Consider the following 21373-nt stretch of genomic DNA (forward strand, 5'->3'; position numbering starts at 1 on the left):
AAGTCTAAATATAATACACTTAAATTATGTTAAATGAGGGGCATGAATATACATTGTTAGTATTCTGATCACGATTATTTGTACTATGAATAAATAAATTCGACATGTATGGGTCTGAGTATGACACGTACAATCGACTTAAATTGCATTTTTTTATTCCCTTTTTTGAGTGTGAAGCACGCAGTATTCAATCGCGTAAGCTAATTACGACCCACCGGCCACCACGTTGAGTTACCTCACTATCCATTTAAGAAGAAAGTTGCCTCTTCGCACCGGATGTATGTCCTGAAACGAAAAGTGGGTCCGACGCTCACTTGCACTGCACATGGCCCCGCTCGGCTCCTCCTCTTCCGCCGGTGAATCAAGCATGGACAACACTTCAAACACCACCATCACTAACAACCCCACTGTCAAACACAAGCTCAAACAAGCAAGAAGAAACCCACCAATAACCTTAAACAACAAGAGAAAAAACAGCGGCTTAGAAGATGAAGAACCAGAAGAAGAATGTGATCCGGAGGCTTGGCAGAGTTTTAACACTAGTTTCGGACAAGTTCAATCTGTTTTGGACAGGAACCGTGTATTGATTCAGCAGGTTAATGAGAATCACCAGTCAAAGATTCCTGACAATATGGTCAAAAACGTGGGTTTGATACAAGAACTCAATGGAAACATTTCCAAAGTTGTTTCCCTTTACTCTGATTTGTCTACAAATTTTTCGAGAGCGTTTCACCAGCGAAACAAGGATGATGATGGCCGGAGTGAGTCGTGAGGAGACCTGAAAATTTTGTGCCTCTGTTTAACTATGGTTTGTTATAATATTTGCTCAGTGTACTCTCAAGTAATATATGCCAGTTGGGGTTGGTTGTTTACCATGAGGTGATGGGTTTGCCTGAATAATTGTGACGCTTATGTGGTATTTGTTTGCTTGTTTGTTGTACTGTGTTACAAGGAGGATAACTTGCTGGAAAGGCTTATTGTCTCCTCTTGAATTTGGTGATGTTAATGAGGTATTTATGTTCTATTTTGCTTATTTCTCTTGCTTTTTCTTCTCTATGTGTGATTAATTTGGTGGATTGATGTTAGCATTTTGGTTTCTCAAGGATTATAGATTTATATTTGAATTGAACGTGAGTAGATTACAGCAGGGTGAATCAATTGATTGTAAGCGCGTAATGACATTTATTCATGAGATAGATAAGTGAACTTCAGACTCTGGGTTAAGTTTTTGTTAAGAGGTCTCCATAGAAGTCAAATTGATTTGGGTCTTCTTTTGAGAATATTGTGTTGTGTGGTTAGACGAAGTTTGGCTAAATCTCTCTGGGAAATATTAAAAGTTAGGAATTTATGAAAATTGAGCGAATTTTTAGTCTAGGACGGTGACTCATATCTGCTTGTCGAAGTTTACAGAATCTGAAAGTTCTGTTCAAATTTAGTTTAATTTATCAGTGATAAAAATTCGATTACAGCGTGCCTCTCTGGGTCTATTTAGTCACTTGCAACCTATTGAATTCTTAACATTGATCTTTGCCTTTGAATCCTCTCAAAGTCTCCTTTCACAACACTGCTGACAACTTGTCCCGCTGAGCTGGTGCAATTAGAAAAATCTGAATTGTGGAGATACGAATGTGTGCAATGACTCTAGCATGGGATAGTTCAGTATTAGATTTCTCCTTGTTTAATAGGGATGAAGAAGCAAAGCACCAGAAAAGACTGATATAAACTTGAAATGCCTGATATTAACAAATATTTGTGGCGAGATGCCGTCCCCTCCATGGAAGAATGCTTGGAGATACATCATTAGTGGGATTTTTGTCATATTGTTCAGAAATGAGAGTGCAAACAATTTCGAGAATTGCATAGATATTGCGTTCAACCTCTAATATGTTTATGGTTGGACAGTTAATAGAGTCTAGTTCAAAATGTTCAATAGGCAACTCCTTAATTGTTGCACATTTAATTTCTGCTAAGGTTTCTTCTGTGTGATTTCTTTTCTTACTATATAACAAAGCTCTAATTTTATTGTTTGCCCTTGAAACTTTGTATCATTTTCGTTACCATATTTAAGTCAGTGATAGGTAACTAGTTAAGGACTCCCTGAAGAAGTGATTAACTTCGAATTGTAACTTTTTTTTATATATATATAGAATTGTAACTAGTTAAGACTTGCTGAAGAAGTGCTTAATTTCAAATTTACTAGGTTATTTTATTGTCTGATTCGGCATGGTCAGTTGTGCAGTAATTGTTGCCATTTCTCCGCACCCCAAGACTATCACCATTAGTTCCTTTCTGTTTTCTCCCTTTTTGGTTGCTGCAAGGGACATTGACTTTATGTTTGTTAATGTAATCCTTTTGTTGTGATAGCTTTTCTCTTATTCAGATTTTCATATGATTATCAATTTGATGCTTCCAAGTTTAAACCTGTAGTCTGAATTCAATATTTTCCCTTGAATCAAATTAAGTTGTAATCCAAAGCATTATATACAGCAAAAAGCAGCAGTTGCAAGCACTATAACTTATTGCTTGAATTGTGTGACCTGGCTTAGATAGAATGCGCTTACAAAGTACGCTTGTGAGGAGAGCTCCGTTTTCATTTCCTGACAATCTTGTTTTTCAAGCTTGCACTCTAAAGATCAGTTTCTGGTGTTTGATAATTGATATTTCCTGAAATTGACAGGTTGTTTGTCTAGCGTGAAGGCAGCAGCCCCATCCGTAGTGCTAGGAATGTTCTTTTTGGTTATCATTGTCATATCCTGAATCTCATTCTTCATTTTACTTGTTTTTAGCGTGCTTCATGTCCGGCCCTATCATGAAGGATTTGGTCATCACATCAACAACCTGATCAGAAAGATGCCAATATAATGCCTATATACTTCGATGATTTGATCTAAGCTTTTGGAATCTCGGTATCTAAATCCCATTTAATTTCTCCACCGGTTACTGTGTGGTTCGCATAGAAATGAACTTAAGGAAGGCTGTCATCAGTGAGAGTTCCAACACCAGTATTCTGTCAATATCACTTAAAAAGTGGATTCTTATTGACCCTTCAGATCAAAGCAATGCCAATCTTTGTAATTGTCTGTTTGTTCGGTGCTATATAGATTGTGAAGCATCAACATTTAAGGTGGATCATTTTAGTGAGAAAATTTGTTAATAGATCTTATACTCTTGCTATAGATGCCATGTAACCAAGACCATTATATGAGTAGGAGTAACTGGTTCTTACAAGCAAATGCAAGCAATTCCACTATAAACAATGAAAAATAATGAAACACAAACTATTCTAGGAATAACAGAGCTATTACCAAGCTCGAATCTGTTAAAGACCATTGCAAATTGCAAAAAGGAAATAGAGTTGTTTTTCTACAGACCATATACCAACCCGAATGGATGTGGAACAAAACAGATGGCACAAATATAGCACAAGTTATCAATTTCCATATAAAAAATTAATAAGGATGGTCTGTCACAAAGCCATTTCACCACTGTTAGATATAACAACTTTACTTTTGGGCTCCCCACTCTGCCTTCCTTCCGCTTCAATTTTGCGGACAACATCCATCCCAGAGAGCACTTTGCCAAACACAACATGGCGGCCATCCAACCTTTGACAGAAAACAAACGCCTTGAAGTGAGCTCACTAAATCCCAAGGGGCCCCAGAAGCATAGTCTGAAGCTGAAGAAGAGACATGCTGAGAATATTGATTAATAAACAAACTTACCAGCTAGTTATGACAGCCGTAATGAAGAACTGTGACCCATTGGTGTCTGGCCCAGCATTTGCCATCGACAGAACTCCTGTCCAAGGAGTAAAGAAAGAGGAATGGGTTCATTGTCCTGCCTTTAACCAAGATCATTTTCAAAGGCGCAGAAGAATACTAATAAGATCATCCGAGAAATTTACCTGGTCCAGTGTGCTTCAGTTTAAAGTTCTCATCAGCAAAACTTTCCCCAAATATTGACTCTCCACCACGCCCATCACCAAGAGTAAAATCACCGCCCTGGATCATAAAGCTTGGAATAATCCTGTGAAATGAGCTCCCTTTATAATAAAGTGGTTTCCCACTCTTCCCAATTCCTTTCTCCCCTGCAATGAGAGAATTCAAAATAAGCACAGCAAAGTACTAACCCTGCACTAGACGACTTGATCTTGCAATATCTAAAGGCCAGGGCATCTAGGATTGCGCAAACAAACAAGTGAAAATGGTAATTTATCCTACGCACTTTATGAAGTAATATCCATTAATCCACAAACTATTTTATCATGGCATCTCGTTTAATAAAATTTTTAACCCACAATCTACATGGTCTAACAATAATACCATTAATAGGAAGTTAGAATTTTAAAAATTTAAAAGTAGCAACAATATGAACAGTAGAGAATATATACAGATATCAGAAAGGGGCAAAAGTTAGTTACCTGTGCAAAGTGCTCGGAAGTTTTCTGCAAGAGATACATTTATAATAAGCAAACACTTCAAGAGATAAAAAATCCAAATAGACAAATGAGGCAGCATATTTCCATCAGGGGCTATACCTACAGTTTTAGGGACAGCCTTCCCAAATAGGCCCATAACTATGCGACCTGCAAGAAGTACATCAACACAATTACACATTTTTATTCAAACTAACATAACGGAAATCACAAGACATAGAAGCATATAACTCGTGTGTCTTTGTAAAAAGAATACAAATTCCCAAAAAATCTATTGTTTTTTCCTATACAATAGATAGTTAAACTGATTTTCGAAAAAGAAAATCATAAAATGATATGCTTATAAATGGATTTATTTTCAAGTGAAACACAAAGAGAAGACTAAGAGCAAAGAGCAAACTTTGATATACAAAACATACCAATGGGTTTCCCACCAACCTCGATATCAAAGTAAACTTTGTGGGTCACTTTTTCCAATTCCTCTCTTGAGTTCCCTTCCTGCAAAAAATACACACAATGAGATCAAAATCATAAATTAATTACAAAATACATACAAAATAAACACACTCCTATGAATTACGTATCTCATATCACCCAAAATAAATGAAAGGCAAATCCACCTCACTGTTATGAATTTTCTTCTGTGATGAGATCCCAACATCGCTTAAACGATTCTAAAAACAAAGAAACAATAAATCCCATTAACAGTAATTAAACTTAATTTCCTATGCATATAAATTTAACCGAAGAAATGACCCCCCCCCCCCCCCCCAAAAAAAAACCAAAAAAATACCTGAATGAAAGCTAGGGTTAGAAAAAGAACCAGAGCCCACAAAAGAGCGACTGAGACCAATCTTGTCTTTGTGGCCATCTCTCTCCGATGATGATTGTTTTTGTCGTGTTCAGATGAAACCGCTGCTTGGTTTCTTCTGAGACTTCGAGAGTGAACTGAAGCATGAAAGATCCGTGTTCGCAAAACGAGAAGAAAAAAATCTGAATCGCTTTTGACGGTTTTTGTTTGTTAAAAATTTGTGCGCGAAAATATTCTTGTGGTGCCGGTACCACTGGGGATCGGTGTTCTACTTTTATTTTTTATTTTTTATTTTTTTTATTACTTATATCAATACTTATAGAACTCTGATCAAATTTTAACCGTCATTAATATTCGAGTGATATTTACTTTACTCACTCTTGGATTACTTATAAAACTCTGATCATATTTTAACCCTCACTAATATTCACTCTTGGGTTACTTGTAGAACTTTGACCACATTTTAACCCTCATTAATATTCGAATGATATCCATTCTACGCACTTTTTCGAGTAATATCTACTCTACTAACTTTTGAATAAGGAATAAGACTATTTTTACTCAATTATACAATATAATTAAAGAATAAAATATCTCTACATTGCATTTGTGGGGGTTCGAACTGCTACCCTCGAAGTTGGAGGACAACAGCTCTAACCACTCGGCCAAAGATTAAGTGGCTTCTACTTTTATTTAGTTGTGCGTGAAACATTATTATTATTATTATTTTTGAAAAGAAAATTCTAAATGAATGAGGATCTAAAAAAGCTCAAAGATGCCCTTAAGAACTATTGTATCTTTTCTCTTCTATGGTTTAAATGCATTTTTTTTCTTAAGAAAAAAAAGCTCAAAGATAATAAGATAATTTCTATAGAAAATTCTCAATTAATACGAAAGAACTAATAAGACAAAGCACAAACTTAACTAAAGTATTTCTAGTTTGATTGCAATCCATTGAGATATGATGAATCCTGAAACCATACTTTGGTATCATGAATTGTTGTATTTCAGTTATAATCCAAAAAGATTAAAATATAAATTTGATAGTATTAATGTATTTTGATATTTTATTTTATTTTTTATTTTTTTAAGTAGAAAGAGTAAAATAAAGATTTATCACACATTTCTATTTAGTATTGAGAGCATTTTGAGAAAAATCATAATACTTAAAATTAAAATGTTTGATGATGAACTTAAGAGTTGATTTAATCAGAAGTCCAATTGATACGTTGATGAAAAAGGTTCAATCTTTATTAGAGTTCTGCTATTTAGACTAAGGGAAGACAAAATGAAAACAGAAACGGCAACACATGCTGCCGTTTCCTGTCCTCTCTCTCTTCAATTTCCTGCATGCGTAAATTCAGTCATGGACCCACAATTAATTTAAAAAAATAAATTTAACATGGCGCGTGAGCCAATATCTGCATTTAACAATCAATTTAAAAAAAAATTTGCATTTAACAATCAGTTTCTTGTCTTCTCTCTCTCTGTGCATCTCTCTTATCTCTTTTAGCTGTGCATTTAACGTGAGCCAATATCTGCATGTAACAATCAGTTTCCTGTCTTCTCTCTCTCTCTCTCCATCTCGCATCTCTTTTGGTTGTGTGATAGTTGTTTATCACACAACCAATATCTACATTTCCAACCCTGCATTTGTTCGATTTCAGCAACAACAACAAAAAAAAGCGGCCATAAGGAAAAATGCAAAAATTTAGTGCAACTAATAAGACAAAGCACAAACTTAACTAAAGTATTTCTAGTTTGATTGCAATTCATTGAGATATGATGAATCCTGAAACCATACTTTGGTATCATGAATTGTTGTATTTCAGTTATAATCCAAAAAGATTAAAATATAAATTTGATAGTATTAATGTATTTTGATATTTTATTTTATTTTTTATTTTTTTAAGTAGAAAGAGTAAAATAAAGATTTATCACACATTTCTATTCAGTATTGAGAGCATTTTGAGAAAAATCATAATACTTAAAATTAAAATGTTTGATGATGAAGTTAAGAGTTGATTTAATCAGAAGTCCAATTGATACGTTGATGTAAAAGGTTCAATCTTTATTAGAGTTCTGCTATTTAGACTAAGGGAAGACAAAATGAAAACAGAAACGGCAGCACATGCTGCTGTTTCCTGTCTTCTCTCTCTTCAATTTCCTGCATGCGTAAATTCAGTCATGGACCCACAATTAATTTAAAAAAATAAATTTAACATGGCGCGTGAGCCAATATCTGCATTTAACAATAAATTTAAAAAAAAATTTGCATTTAACAATCAGTTTCTTGTCTTCTCTCTCTCTGTGCATCTCTCGTATCTCTTTTAGCTGTGCATTTAACGTGAGCCAATATCTGCATGTAACAATCAGTTTCCTGTCTTCTCTCTCTCTCTGCATCCCGCATCTCTTTTAGTTGTTTATCACACAACCAATATCTGCATTTCCAACCCTGCATTTGTTCAATTTCAACAACAACAACAAAAAAAAAAGCGGCCATAAGGAAAAATGCAAAAATTCAGTGCATTTCAAAGTCAAAAATTATCACAAATACAATATTTCCCAAATTAACTTATCACACAAAAATTATCACAAATCACGTAATTAATTATTTTTTTTACAGAATTATCATTATTCCTATAACAAATTTTTTTTAATTATTTGACAAAAATTGATACAAAATATTGATTATGTATGAATGAGAGATATAGATAGTTAAACGGGACTTTAACGATGACTCAAATAGAGGGAACGTTTGTTCGTTTCCGGTTGTTCTACTAGTGGCAGCTTCGTTGTAGATCGATCGTGTCCATTGTAAATCGATCGTTAGCAAGCGTTGGGGACGAGTTCTGTTACTGCCTGCAGCGTTGGATGGTGATGGGGATGAATGGAGAAAGGAACGCGTGAAGAACGAAGGGGACAGAGTAAGGAACGTGTGAAGAACGGAGAGGACGAAGTTCTGAGAACGAGAACAAGTGGAGGGGATTAAAAAAATCTGGAGAACGAGTGGTTAGCGAGGGAGGAGAATAAGTGGATAACGTTTTAAATAAGAAAAAAGATAAACGAAGATATTTGAGCTGTTTTTTTCTATTTTTTTATTTTTTATTTGATTATTGATTGTCGGTCCCACAAATAAAAAAATTGGATTAAGAGAACATGTAAAACGGCAGCCCACGCTGCCGTTTCTGTCGTCCTTTAATCTTGCTTTCGTTCGTCTATCATTTTCCTCTTTATTAATATAACACGTAATTAATACAACTTTTGCTAACCGACACGTTGCACAATCTTTAAGATGCATTTGTTTGAGGGATAAGAAGCTAGGGACTGGTGTGTCATTATATGTGCACTAACACCTCTCTCATAATTTTTGGAAATAAATAAGATCTGAATAAATATGTACGAGCATCAATATACAACTATAAGAATTAATGTATGGAATATAGAGTATCATTTGCGTTGGCCTTCTTTCAATTCATATATAATTTTAGTAACATGGTAAAGTCAGCCAGGAAAACTAAAGGTCAATTTTATTTTTTTTATACGGAAATTTTTGTAGCTTGTTGGCATAAATAAAATAAGAGTATAGAACTTGCTAGTGGAAATTTAAAATGTGTTATTTCGGTAGTTCCTGCAAAGTCAATAATGAGTAATAATTTCCCAAGTATTATATATCATATTGATGAATTTTCTGCAAAGCCAATAGATAAGAACTAGTGAATTAATTTGATGCAAATAATTGTATTTGATTTCGTATATTTATGCAGCTGCTCTCTGTCTAAAATATGATTAAATCTCTAAACTAATTAGATTTTTCTTTTTTATTTTTGGTTGGGGGGGGGGGGTGGTTCTAAAATAATTTATACTCTGCTTAAATACTTCATACAATAGGATATCAAATCTCCAACGATAGAGCTTCAAATGCTCCTAAATATTAGCTTCTTCTTTTACTCCCTCGTTCTCTCTCACAAAAACAAAACAAAACAAAATTAAAAAAAAAAAAAAAAAAAGGTCTCTCATTCTCCTTCTCTCGCTGTCGCTCCTCAACAACAGCAACAACAACAACGTACACAGGGCGAAAAGAACAAAGAGAAGACAGATCAAATGCAAAGCCAAAACGGCGACGTGGCAGAGAATAGCAGCAACGATGGGAGTTACCATTACAGGATGTTCAACTTCTTCAACAGGAAGTTCAAGATTCGGGAGCCGGAGCCCCCCCTCGACGTGAAGATGGCCTTCATGCATTTCTCTCAAGATGGGCTTCACATGAAGCCGAGCGAGTTCCGGCGGTTTATGGTGGAGCATCAAGGCGAGACTGGCTGTACCCTCTCCCGTGCTGAGGAGATTGTGAATAATATTATTAGCAGCAGGCATCATATTACTAGATTTACAAGAAATGGCCTTAACCTTGATGATTTTTTCCATTTTCTCTTGTTTGATGATGATATCAATGGCCCCATAAAGCTTGAGGTAACCTATCATCACTCTCTCTATAAATTCTCTGTGCATATGCCTTCATGTACTTTTAAAGATTTGAGCAAGCCAGACGCCGCTATCTAGCTATTATATTTTAATGCTGTTGTGTGTATTGTAACCGAACAAAACTGTCTCTCCGATCTCGAATATGCATTTTAAAACGAGCAGATCATTTCGATCCTGGAGAATGACCCTTCATGTGTCCAAAGATTTTTTTGATTATTATTATTATTATTTTTTAATGTTTGTTTGATGGAAAAGTATGAGGGTACGTGAAAATTTAGGGTTTATGCGTAGCGTTAGGTCTTCATTCATTAGATTTATATATGGCCATGGAGGCTAATAAAAAGAGAATTAATATTGTTTTTATATGATGTTCATATATTGACTTGGCTGAAATAAGTTTTCCTTTCTGTTCTTGGACTGGAATTGAGCTTTGTTTATTCGTTGTTAAGGGATTTGACTGGAATTTTCTGATTTTTATAGCTGCAACTTTGGATGAATTCTAGTCACACTATTACTAGATCGAACAGGATGGTAAAAAAATATATATATTAGTACATAAATAATTGCTTACTTGAAGGCAACTGAACGTTCATTTGTGTTTGAGGTAATTATTTCGGAGTGCCTTCATCGAATTCTCCTCTCCTAATATTTGTAGATAACTCTCGACAAAATTCGGGGAACTCGAAACTATTAATTTTTATTTTTTATTTTCCTTGGAGTTAGGGCTTTGTTTCTCAATTTCTACTATCTGTAATTTTTTTTTAATTATTTAATAAAATATCTACCTTGATGGCTCTTTGACATCAAGGACATTGCTCATGACATATTTATTATATGTATGTCAATCCAGGTACACAATGATATGACTGCTCCATTGTCAAATTATTTCATATATACAGGGCATAATTCCTACTTAACTGGGAATCAACTGAGTAGTGATTGCAGTGAGGTTCCAATTGCAAAGGCTTTACAAAGAGGTGTAAGAGTCATTGAACTGGATATATGGCCTAATTCCACTAGAGAAGATATCAATGTACTTCATGGAAGGTATCAATTAATTAATTCTCAATCTTCTTTTTCTTATCTTTGTTTAGTATTAGCTAGTCTTCCGGTATTTGTTTATGATGCAAACGTTAATTTCTGATTAGTCTTACGTCACATTGTTTGAATGACAGGACACTAACAACTCCAGTTTCGCTTATCAACTGCTTGAAGTCTATAAGGGACAATGCTTTTGTTAGTTCTCCATATCCAGTGATTATAACTTTAGAAGATCACCTTACACCTGACCTTCAAGCTAAAGCTGCAGAGGTAATTGGCTTTCAGTTTGTCCTTTTTTAATTAAAAAAAAAAAGGAAAAAGAGGCGATTCTAAGAACCTTAACTGATACCAATTTTATGCAGATGATCACTCAAATATTTGGGAAAATGCTGTATTTTCCTGAATCAAATAAATTAGCAGAATTTCCTTCACCAGAGTCACTGAAACAAAGGATAATTATCTCAACAAAGCCACCAAAAGAGTACCTTGAAAAGGACCATGTTAGTGCCTCAACAAAACTAAGGGATGCATCATTTGATGACGCATCAACAAATAGTAGCGACCTAGAAGGTTATGATAGTGATCAAGATCTAGATGATTTTGAAATCTCTGATCCCAAGTCTGGATCTGGCCTTAGAGTAGCACCCGAATACAAGCATTTAATCACAATCCATGCTGGGAAACCAAAGGGCACGTTAAAGGATGGGTTAAAAGTTGCTGCCGATAAAGTACGACGTCTTAGCTTGAGTGAACAAGAACTTGAGAAAGCCGCGCTATCTCATGGAACTGACGTCGTCAGGTACTTTATCAAACACTTTAACTTGGTATTAAGCACAATCGCAACAGTTACTAATTAATAAATATTAACAATCAAATATTATTTTTATTTTTATATATGCTTTTATAGGTTCACGCAGAAGAATATTCTGAGAATTTATCCTAAAGGAACAAGAGTGAATTCCTCAAATTACAAGCCACTTATCGGATGGATGCATGGAGCTCAAATGATTGCATTCAATATGCAGGTTAGATTTTCCAGCGTTAGGGTGTCGTTTTGTAATTATACTGCTGTAACTTTTAAGCCATATTTTTGCTTTATGAAACATAAGCTCCAGTTGTAGTCAAGGAAAATTTATATGCATGTTATCATTTTTCTAGAGTTTATTTTTCATTAAATAGTTTTAGTTAATAATAGAGCTTGGCTTAGTGCAATTAATTAAGCTACCAAAAAAGCTAAAACGAAGCCTTAGTTAGCAACTGTTTGATTAAAGAAACTTGAGAAATTTTGATACATACTAACATATGCAGATTTTTTATTTAAAAAGGGATATGGCAAATCTCTCTGGTTGATGCATGGCATGTTTAGAGCCAATGGAGGCTGCGGTTATGTGAAGAAACCAGATTTTCTGACGAAAGAAGATCCATCTGGACAATTATTCGATCCGAAAAGACCATTGCCAGTCAAAACAACATTGAAGGTCAGCACATTAATTTTAAACTTGAAAATAACTACATATTCGTTTAGCTTAATTAATTAAAGTTGATTGAAAATATTTTTTCTTTTTTCCCTCAAATTTTCTTTTCATAGCACTTTATTGTTAATTAATAGGTAAGAGTGTATATGGGAGATGGATGGCGATTGGATTTTAGCCACACACACTTTGATTCGTACTCCCCGCCAGATTTTTACACAAAGGTATATGTATTGTTTACTTATCAGCTTGAGCATTGCAAGCGAGGTTTCAACTAATTAATGAAAACTAACTCGAATTGCAGCTTTATCTTGTTGGGCTCCCAAACGATGATTCGAAGAAGAAAACAAAGGTGATATTGGATAACTGGTGCCCCGTTTGGAACGAAGAATTCACATTTCCTCTTACAGTTCCCGAGCTGGCTCTGCTTCGGATTGAAGTCCGGGAGCATGATATTTCGGATGCGGATGATTTCGGTGGCCAGACGTGTTTGCCGGTGCCGGAACTGAGACGGGGAATCCGGTCAGTTCCACTTCATAATAAAAAAGGAGAGAAACTCAAATCTGTAAGGCTTCTGATGGGGTTTGAGTTTTTATAGGGCAAATTAAAGCATAAAGCCTACCACATAATCTGTACATGACCTTATAATTTGGCCTTGTTGGGAGCCACCTTGCATCCGAAATCTCCCATGTCTTTAGCGCGGTTAATTAATTTTGTTGCAGCCAGCTATCGCATGATTGTGCCTGCCCCTCCTGGATTATCAATCGTAATCAATTAGTTAAAAGAGCTACTTCAACACAACACAAAAGGACAATTATTGTTCATGTACTGCAGCACATTTCTTGTTAACTTTGCTTCATGTAAAAGCTAGGGTAGGAAATTTTGCACGCCATGCCACAAACATTAATGATGGTTTGGTTCACTTTGCAAGTTTTACATGCATGTATGGTTGGTTTCTATATGAAAATTTTGATGTGCCGATCAGAGCATCTGCACTTTATAAGATGTAAATTTATTCAGACAATGTTATTTCATTATGAATAATAATAATGTAACGTTGTCTTGTTAATCATTACACAATATTGTATTACTCAAATCCTTGACCATTGATGTATATTAGACCTTTAGCCATGGCGTGAAACACCCTTGCTACACCCCTATAATATATATATATATATATATATATGAAAAATGCTATAGAGAAAGAAGAACGAGAGAAAGTGTATTAAAAAAAAGAGAGAGAAAGTGAGCTGGGTAGAAAGAGAAAATAAAATTGTCTCATTTTATCTTATCTTTCTTTCGCTATAAAGAGAGAAGAACGAGAGAAAAATAATAAAAAATATATTAAAAAGAAAAAGAGAGAAAGTAGGGTGAGTAGAGAGAAAAAGTAAAATTCTTTTATTTTCTTTTGTCTTTCTCTCTCTTTAGCATTGCTCTATATATATATATATTATATATACACACACGAATATAAAAGTAAATAAGTAATAATTTCAAAAGAACCACAAAAATAAAAACAAAATGTAAAAATAGAATATTAGGCATATACCGACAACAAGAAGAGATCACAATATGTTGTCTCTGTACACATCAACGCGCCATTAAATTGGCGATAAGCTTACAGATGTCGTGTCGGCTCAAAGGTCAAAATCTGAGATGCTTAGACCACATCACATTTATGTTCAAGGATATGGACATGTGGGCAGCGGCATGCCACGTTGCCCCTTGAACGCATAATTGAATTGACTCTTGATATATATAATGTATATTGTCGTACTCATGAGCTGTCATATTAAAACTGATATTAATCGTCATTAAAAATTATTTTTCAATGAAAAATTTACTGGCGCAACTTTCACTCAATTTTTAAAATTAAAAGAAGAATATAAAAAATAAAAAAAAATTGTTAGAGACATGGATTTTACCGATGGTGTTGGCAAAGTCATCGGAGATTAATATCCATAATATTGTGTAAATAATATTTGTTGCACCTACTTTTTCTTTCTTATGACCGGAAAGTGTAGCAGCTAATTATCCTCTAGTATTTGTACAAACAAATTCACTTAAGTCTTTCCCCAAGCTTTATCCAAATTGGTTAAAAGTATCAAAAGATTTGAAGAATTTCATTTATAGTGTTTTGAAAAAGAAAAAAAGCGGCCGACACTGTCGTCCTTATCCCCAACCACAAAGGTAAATTAGTTGGCCTTCACTCAAGGAACCAATCCAAATTCCAAAGGTGAAGCAATCAAGCAAACCTAACCCAATAAATTTCCTTCTTTAATACGATGCTAAAGACAACAAAAAAACAATAATAATAATAAAAAAATAAACAATGATTAACGAAGATTTCATGATCTTTTTAATATTAAATTATTTATGTAACTACAGTTATTATAATAAAAAAAATTCATGACAACCTCATAAATAGATTTTATATAAAAACAACTCTAATATCAATTTAAAACGGTCCAATTTACTCTCAATTTAAAAAATAAAATTAATTATAAAGGATGATAATTATCAACTATTGGATATAGTTGTTTGCCTATCACAACTCTTTTATCCGCATTAAATTGATAAGATATGATGAAGAAACATGAAGTCGGACGGGATGGTACCATAGTAGTATGGACCAACTAAAATTATATATTAAACTTATGACTGATTTTGTTTTTTAATATAAGCTAAAGGGATCAGTTTGATAATTTTCCGGAGTTGTCTTGTTAATCAATTTCATGCCTACGTCTTTTGCAATGCGAATGACAATTCCGAATCTAACCTTTTTATCATAACCTGTCTCAATGTTCTTGTGCCAGCTGTCACCTGGGACCCACATCATCTCTCCCTAGGCCTATACCTCTGGAAATAATACTAAGCAGACTTTAATCCATTTACTTAATCGAATTCACAATCCCAAAACATTTTCAACATTCCCATCACTTTCACAGATTACCCTTTACTCAATCACGCGTTTGTCATGTCTAAACAGACTTACAGAGTCTGCTTCTGCTTCCGGCGGCGGTTCCACGTCGCCGCATCGGAGGCGCCGGACGCCGTCAAGTCCATGTTCGATCAGTACTCCGAGAATGGCACCATGACGGTCGATCACCTTCACCGCTTCTTGATCGAGGTTCAGAAAGAAGATAAAGCCTCCAAAGAAGACGCGCAAGCGATCATCGATAGCTTGCGCGAGCTCAAGCACCTGAATATCTTTCATCGCAGGGGCCTCAATCTTGAAGCTTTCTTTAAGTACCTCTTCGGTGATATTAATCCTCCGCTTTCGCCTACTCCAGTGGTAATTTAATTAAAAAAAAAATTCAATAGAAATATTAAAATTTTCTCTTCTTTAAAAAAAAAAATTCAGTTTTGTGTTTGGTAGCTGAAAGTATGGGAAAGTGGGAAAAATAAAGTTTGAAGTTTTGATGGTGCAAGGAGGGAACATATTTGTGTGAATTTATGTAGTTTTGGCCGTTATGTTGTAGGAAGGAACATTACAATTCAGCATTGTGATTTCAGTCATATAGGAAAGTGAATGTTGCTTTGTTATTATTGAAATTCTGTGGTGACATTAGTCCTTAGACTTCGTTTCTTTGTTTTCACTTTCAGGTGCATCATGATATGACTGCCCCGGTGTCTCATTACTTTATATATACTGGCCACAATTCCTATCTGACTGGTAATCAGCTTAATAGTGACTGCAGCGACGTTCCCATCATACGTGCCCTGCAGAAAGGGGTGAGAGTGATTGAGTTGGATATATGGCCAAATTCGAAGAAAGATAATGTGGATGTTCTTCATGGAGGGTATGATTTATGTGCAATTGTTGCCACCCTGTGGACATAGTACATTTTTGGAATCAAGCATTCTAACGCAACCTTTCTGTAGTTTCTAACAGTGAGCATTGTTAGTCTTGTCATGCAATTCTAATGTGACGAGGTTGTAGATTTTAAAAGATTGCCTAGTTTGAATCGATTGCTTTTGTGCCTAATTAAGGTTTTTCTTTCCTTCAAACAGGACAATGACTGCTCCAGTGGAACTCATCAAATGTTTGAGGTCTATCAAAGAATATGCCTTTGTTGCATCTGAGTATCCAGTTGTTATTACCCTAGAAGATCACCTTACTCCAGATCTTCAGGCTAAAGTGGCTGAGGTGAGTCCTTGGATTGTTTTGGGGTTTGATTCTCTTATTGTTGTATAATTTTCATTTCTCTGACCAATTTCTAGATGGTCACTCAAACGTTGGGAGAAATCCTGTTTACCCCTGGCTCAGAATGCTTAAAGGAATTCCCCTCCCCGGAATCACTGAAGAGACGGATCATCATTTCAACCAAACCGCCAAAGGAATACCTTGAGGCCAAAGAAGAAAAGGAAAAAGAGAACGATTCTCAGAGGGGTAAAGGTTCAGCTGATGAAGAAGCTTGGGGAAAAGAGGTCCCCAACCTTAAAAGCCTTAATAATAGTGCCTGTGACAAGGTATATGGAGATTTGGATACATTTTAAAAATTCAAGTTTTGTTGCTTCACTTGCTGATTAAACATGAACTTGCAGGATGATTTTGATGGAGGAGTTGACAATGATGAGGAAGATTCTGATGACAAGTCACAGCATAATGAAGCGCCAGAGTATAGAAAGTTAATTGCTATTCATGCTGGGAAACCTAAAGGTGGATTGAAAGAGTGCTTGAAGGTTGATCCTGACAAAGTGAGACGTCTTAGCTTAAGTGAGCAACAGCTTGAAAATGCTGTAGGAACTTATGGAAACGATATTGTCAGGTACTTGTTCAAGTACTTAACGTTGTTTACAATAGCAATGATTCTTATCACAAGCTGTAGTCTGTTTACTGTGATTATCCTGTAGATCAATTAGGACTGTGTTCTTGATATTTTGCTTCTTCTAAATGTCCTGTTGTAATCTCAGAGCGGCTCAGTAAAATCTATGTTTATTGAGCACCTGAATATGACCTATAAGCAATGGACTGGTTCATTACATGTGAAGATGAATGACTAGAGTTGCCGTAACAGTACATACAGAATCTATCTATGGTGGAGCCAACAATAGCTATTATATCAAAAACATATATCTTAGGACTAACAGTATCATGATCATGGTTGTGCAGAGGCTTGATTACTAAATTTTAAATCATTTGATTGATTTGAATATCTAATCTTTTCTGTAAGTTCCTAATGTGCACATCCAAGAGTGTGAACTTTTCTCTCTCCGTCTCTTAACTTTTGTACTCCAGTAGTTACTGTATTTTCTTCCTATCGATTTGTTCTTACATGTTATCAAATGTATCATGTTTTGAATATTTTCTAAGCCAAATATATGTTTTATCTTGATTGTTGAGGAGCAATTTTAGACATTTTCTTCATTGGCTGCTGCAGGTTTACCCAACGGAATTTGCTAAGGATATATCCAAAGGGTATACGTGTTGACTCATCAAATTACAACCCACTAATCGGGTGGTCACATGGGGCTCAAATGGTTGCATTTAATATGCAGGTATGTTATTTTGGTCTTTGCCCAAGTCTGGGTTTCTTGTATTTTGAAAATTCATTTTGCTATATAATTTACTTTACCTTGTTTTTTGGCTGACCTTGAACTAATAACGGTAGAAAGTTAAAGTTGCTTACTATTATGACTTTCAATATACCATATGAAGGATCAGATCTGTAACTGTGCCTCATTTTACAACTGAATGTCTTTACCTATCTTTGTGCGTGATCCCCTGCTTGATTGAACAAGTGCATGCATGCGTGTGCATGTTAAGTGTTTCGGCTGTTGTAACAGAAGATAATATTTTGACGGGAAATAGAAGAGGGAATAGAAGTCAATTTTCTTACTGGAGATGTTAGCTTTTTTTCAAAATTTCAGATGTCAAAATTTAATGTGTTCATAAATACATCTCATTAAAACTCTTCATGTGCAAGTATTAAGAACGTGTTTCTGGTTGACAGGGGTATGGGAGATCTCTTTGGTTGATGCATGGAATGTTCAGAGCCAATGGTGGGTGTGGCTATGTTAAAAAACCAAATTTTCTTTTGCAGACTGGTCCTCATAATGAAGTCTTTGATCCCAAAGTCAAGTTACCGGCGAAAAAAACTTTGAAGGTGGGTGCTTTATTGCCATATCCTTCTACCATCCTTATTCTTTTTTATTTTTCTCAGGCCTTCCAATGAAATGCCTCTTGACAAGTTATGCTGATAAATAATTCATGTTTTCTTATTGCTGAGAAGGTCACTGTATATATGGGCGAAGGATGGTATTATGATTTCCCTCATACTCACTTTGATGCTTATTCCCCTCCAGATTTTTATGCAAGGGTATGTTGATCTAATCTCATTTACTTCACTTTAGTGCACACAGCTTTGATTTCATCATGATGATACTGAATTTTTGGCTATCTGCAGGTAGGTATTGCTGGGGTCCCTGCTGATACTGTCATGAAGAAAACAAAGACTTTGGAGGACAACTGGATACCCTCTTGGAATGAGGAATTTGAGTTCCCGCTCTCTGTTCCAGAACTTGCTCTGCTACGAATTGAAGTTCATGAGTACGACATGTCTGAAAAGGATGACTTTGGAGGTCAAACATGCTTACCTGTTTCTGAACTAAAACAAGGGATTCGTGCAGTTCCACTCCATGACCACAAAGGAGAGAGATACAAGTCTGTAAAGCTTCTTATGCGCTTCGAATTCATTTAAGGCCATTATCACTTCCAGGCTGTGTTCTCTCGGAGAGATGTATAAATTTGTGAAGGCTATTTGATTTTGTTTTTGTTTGTGTGAGCTTGAGTGTAGTTGTGTTGATATGTTTTGTCGTGTGGTGTGATACATAATACCACTGCTTCCGTTGGTGTAATATATCCAGTGTGAGAATCTAATACTTCTCTTCAGTTGCAAGTAGCAACCGTTCTTTTGCTGCATTTGATATACAGCAACTGGACTAGATGTGCCTGTGGCGGCTACTTGTATTCCAAGTGTCGACTTGTAAATAGTGGAGAACCTATACCCTTATTTGATATAAACGTGAAAACTCGGGGACAGAGATGTTATTACCCATCAAGCTTTCTGCATGTTATTTAAGAGTTGGGATTTTGTTGCATAGATCATCGAAGTTTTCATTCTTACCTCTTATTTGATGTGTTTGCAAAAGCATTAATTAATTTAATATTAAAAAAATTGATGAACATAAGAAATTTGACGTGAAGCAATACTAATTCTTTTATTTTGATTTCAGGTTGAACTTTTTAAATAAAAAAATCACCCAATTAGTTAAGGATTTGGATCCTCTCTTAGCCCTTTTTTTTCCTATTCCTCCTAAAATTTTTAAGGATAGATGGATACGTGTCGTTATTGAAATCAAATGACAAAAATTTTATTTTAATTAATTTTTATTTAAATAAACATCCAAACTCTCTTTTTTCTTTGATGCTGATCTCAAGTAAATTGTTAAAAAAAGCATAAATTAAAAAAAAATTGACAATAAGTTTGCATCTTAATTTCAATTTTTTCCTTTGTTTATTTTTTTCTTGATACTTGTCTTCTTTATTTATCTTTTGTATTGTTCCATACTTATTGTTATGACTTTTTAGAATGATTGACTAATTTGGATGGAAAGCTAAACTTGAAATAGAATTTGAATCTAAGCAATTAGCATATAATTTCTACAACAAGAAGTATGCACCAACGATAGGATTTAGTATCAAAAAAGTTGAGAAGTTGGTATGTTGGGGATTGCCCTTAACGTGTTCAACTAAATGGCCGGACGAAATTGGCTATGGATGTTGAGAATATTTGAGAAAAAATGGTGAAATAAGTTTTGTCTTGTTAGAAGGAATTCTTGCAGATAGATTGATTAAGAATGGATCATTAAGGAGGCTAAAGAATTGGTGGAGCTTGCAAATTGATGTGGCTGTCAATGGGAGAAATTGTATCTATTAATTGTTTTATTTATTGTAGTGGAATAGTGGTAATTTGTGATAAAGTTTTGTATTGTGCGAGATAATTGTGATTTATTGTGAGGTTGTAGTAATTTGCTTACAGTTTATGGATTTCCTCCAGTTGATACCAATTTGGTTTTGCTAGATTTAAAACGCATGGTGTGATCTTTAGACATATTCCTAGTCCAAGAGATGTTAATTGGATGCACATTCTATATCAGAATTGTTCTGATGCTCGTAAGGCTCTTTGTTATAATGAGATGCAAATCAATGGAGTCCTAATTGTTAATGTGAAATCATTGGATCTAATAGAACGCCAAACTTTGAATTAAAGAATTAACAATTAAGAATTTATGACTCTGCCCACTTCATCCAGAAAAAATAATTAGGTGGAAAATTTTGAAATTAAGATGCAAAGCTTATTGTCAATTGCTTTTTTCCAATTTGTACTTTTTTTTAATAGTTTGGTGGAGATTGGTATCAAAGTAGAAAGAGATGAAAGAATTTATTGAAAAGTATCTTACAATAGTCAATAGTCACATGTGAGTTTGAATGTCTATTTAGATAGAAATTAATTAAAACAAAATTTTAATTATTTAATTTTATTAATGACACGTGTCAATGAATCTTTAAAAGTTTATGAGGACTAGGAGAGAAAATGCTTATGAGAGAATTTAAGTCCATTAGTTAAATTGTCCGACTTTATTTGGTATAGCTTTTAAAATAGAGTTTTAGTTAAGTTTAGTTTTTATGAGTATAATTTTTATAAATAGAGTTTTTATCCAAAAAAATTTAGTTATTTAGTTATTAATAGGAGCTTTAATTAAAAATTATAAAATTACTTTAGTAAATAAATGTTTTAAAATTATGTTATAAAAAGAATAAAGTAAAATCGTCAAATAAGTAAATAATATTTTAGAGATTTTAACATTTAAAAGAAAAAAAAAAACTTTTCAACCTCTACTTTCAAAAGTATAAAATTTGAGTTTTTGTTAATAGAGGCAAAACGAGTTAAATTCAAAAACTTTATTATAAAAATAACCAAATAACAATAAAAATTTTAATATTGATTTATAAATTAAATGAATACTTTTATTTACAATTATACATATTATACTATAAAAAATTTCAATTGGAGCTTGGAGGAGTAGATCTTAAAAAATTTAGGTTAAATTTTGGAGGAGTAGATT

At 34.4% G+C, this 21373-nt stretch overlaps 4 protein-coding genes across 11 annotated transcripts; 3 read left to right on the forward strand and 1 right to left on the reverse strand.

Annotated features, from left to right (window-relative positions):
• Positions 1-208: 208 nt before the first annotated feature.
• Positions 209-3163, forward strand: LOC102630880 (protein EARLY FLOWERING 4). 5 transcript variants are annotated; one of them, XR_371480.4, is made up of 3 exons: positions 209-808; positions 953-1010; positions 2678-3163. XR_371480.4 is itself a non-coding variant. In XM_006486257.4 (2 exons), exon 1 carries the CDS (start codon positions 326-328, stop codon positions 770-772), a length of 447 nt encoding a protein of 148 aa, XP_006486320.1. In that variant the 5' UTR covers positions 209-325; the 3' UTR covers positions 773-808; positions 953-1033. The 5 variants fall into 5 exon arrangements, 1 of the variants encoding a protein (XP_006486320.1); XR_371481.4 differs by having other exon boundaries at positions 2787-3163; XR_001508894.3 differs by lacking the exon at positions 2678-3163 and adding an exon at positions 1550-2027.
• A 101-nt stretch (positions 3164-3264) lies between these two features.
• Positions 3265-5456, reverse strand: LOC102630374 (peptidyl-prolyl cis-trans isomerase CYP19-4-like). Of its 4 annotated transcripts, none has more exons than XM_006486256.4 (8): positions 5259-5456; positions 5056-5109; positions 4855-4933; positions 4538-4585; positions 4421-4444; positions 3905-4087; positions 3723-3798; positions 3265-3605 (listed from the first exon to the last, which is right to left on the reverse strand). In XM_006486256.4, exons 1-8 carry the CDS (start codon positions 5304-5306, stop codon positions 3467-3469), a joined length of 651 nt encoding a protein of 216 aa, XP_006486319.1. In that variant the 5' UTR covers positions 5307-5456; the 3' UTR covers positions 3265-3466. The 4 variants fall into 4 exon arrangements, with proteins under 4 accessions (XP_006486319.1, XP_006486318.1, XP_024956803.1 ...); XM_006486255.4 differs by having other exon boundaries at positions 5229-5451; XM_025101035.2 differs by lacking the exon at positions 5056-5109.
• Positions 5457-9077: 3621 nt separating this feature from the next.
• On the forward strand, positions 9078-13310 carry LOC102630072 (phosphoinositide phospholipase C 6-like). The gene is made up of 8 exons (XM_006486254.4): positions 9078-9716; positions 10579-10775; positions 10904-11039; positions 11132-11568; positions 11677-11794; positions 12095-12247; positions 12379-12465; positions 12546-13310. Exons 1-8 carry the CDS (start codon positions 9351-9353, stop codon positions 12837-12839), a joined length of 1788 nt encoding a protein of 595 aa, XP_006486317.1. The 5' UTR covers positions 9078-9350; the 3' UTR covers positions 12840-13310.
• A 1815-nt stretch (positions 13311-15125) lies between these two features.
• Positions 15126-19306, forward strand: LOC102629782 (phosphoinositide phospholipase C 2-like). The gene is made up of 9 exons (XM_006486253.4): positions 15126-15536; positions 15848-16044; positions 16256-16391; positions 16466-16714; positions 16790-17013; positions 17626-17743; positions 18199-18351; positions 18478-18564; positions 18652-19306. The coding sequence occupies exons 1-9, from the start codon at positions 15219-15221 to the stop codon at positions 18943-18945; spliced, it is 1776 nt and encodes a 591-aa protein (XP_006486316.1). The 5' UTR covers positions 15126-15218; the 3' UTR covers positions 18946-19306.
• The last annotated feature ends 2067 nt before the right edge of the window (positions 19307-21373 follow it).

This window comes from Citrus sinensis, chromosome 4 (assembly GCF_022201045.2).
Source record: "Citrus sinensis cultivar Valencia sweet orange chromosome 4, DVS_A1.0, whole genome shotgun sequence".
Lineage (NCBI taxonomy): Eukaryota > Viridiplantae > Streptophyta > Magnoliopsida > Sapindales > Rutaceae > Citrus > Citrus sinensis.

Bases quoted from the DNA above. Each gene is read 5' to 3' on its own strand.
- LOC102630880 (XM_006486257.4), top strand. From the start codon at position 326: ATGGCCCCGCTCGGCTCCTCCTCTTCCGCCGGTGAATCAAGCATGGAC.
- LOC102630374 (XM_006486255.4), bottom strand. From the start codon at position 5,306: ATGGCCACAAAGACAAGATTGGTCTCAGTCGCTCTTTTGTGGGCTCTG. The intron at 4,445-4,537 runs GTATAGCCCCTG...TATCTCTTGCAG, and splicing joins GGCTGTCCCTAAAACTGTAG to AAAACTTCCGAGCACTTTGC. The intron at 3,799-3,904 runs GTAAATTTCTCG...CTCCTTGGACAG, and splicing joins ACTGAAGCACACTGGACCAG to GAGTTCTGTCGATGGCAAAT.
- LOC102630072 (XM_006486254.4), top strand. From the start codon at position 9,351: ATGCAAAGCCAAAACGGCGACGTGGCAGAGAATAGCAGCAACGATGGG. The intron at 11,569-11,676 runs GTACTTTATCAA...ATGCTTTTATAG, and splicing joins CATGGAACTGACGTCGTCAG to GTTCACGCAGAAGAATATTC. The intron at 12,466-12,545 runs GTATATGTATTG...CTCGAATTGCAG, and splicing joins CGCCAGATTTTTACACAAAG to CTTTATCTTGTTGGGCTCCC.
- LOC102629782 (XM_006486253.4), top strand. From the start codon at position 15,219: ATGTCTAAACAGACTTACAGAGTCTGCTTCTGCTTCCGGCGGCGGTTC. The intron at 16,715-16,789 runs GTATATGGAGAT...ATGAACTTGCAG, and splicing joins ATAATAGTGCCTGTGACAAG to GATGATTTTGATGGAGGAGT. The intron at 18,352-18,477 runs GTGGGTGCTTTA...ATTGCTGAGAAG, and splicing joins CGGCGAAAAAAACTTTGAAG to GTCACTGTATATATGGGCGA.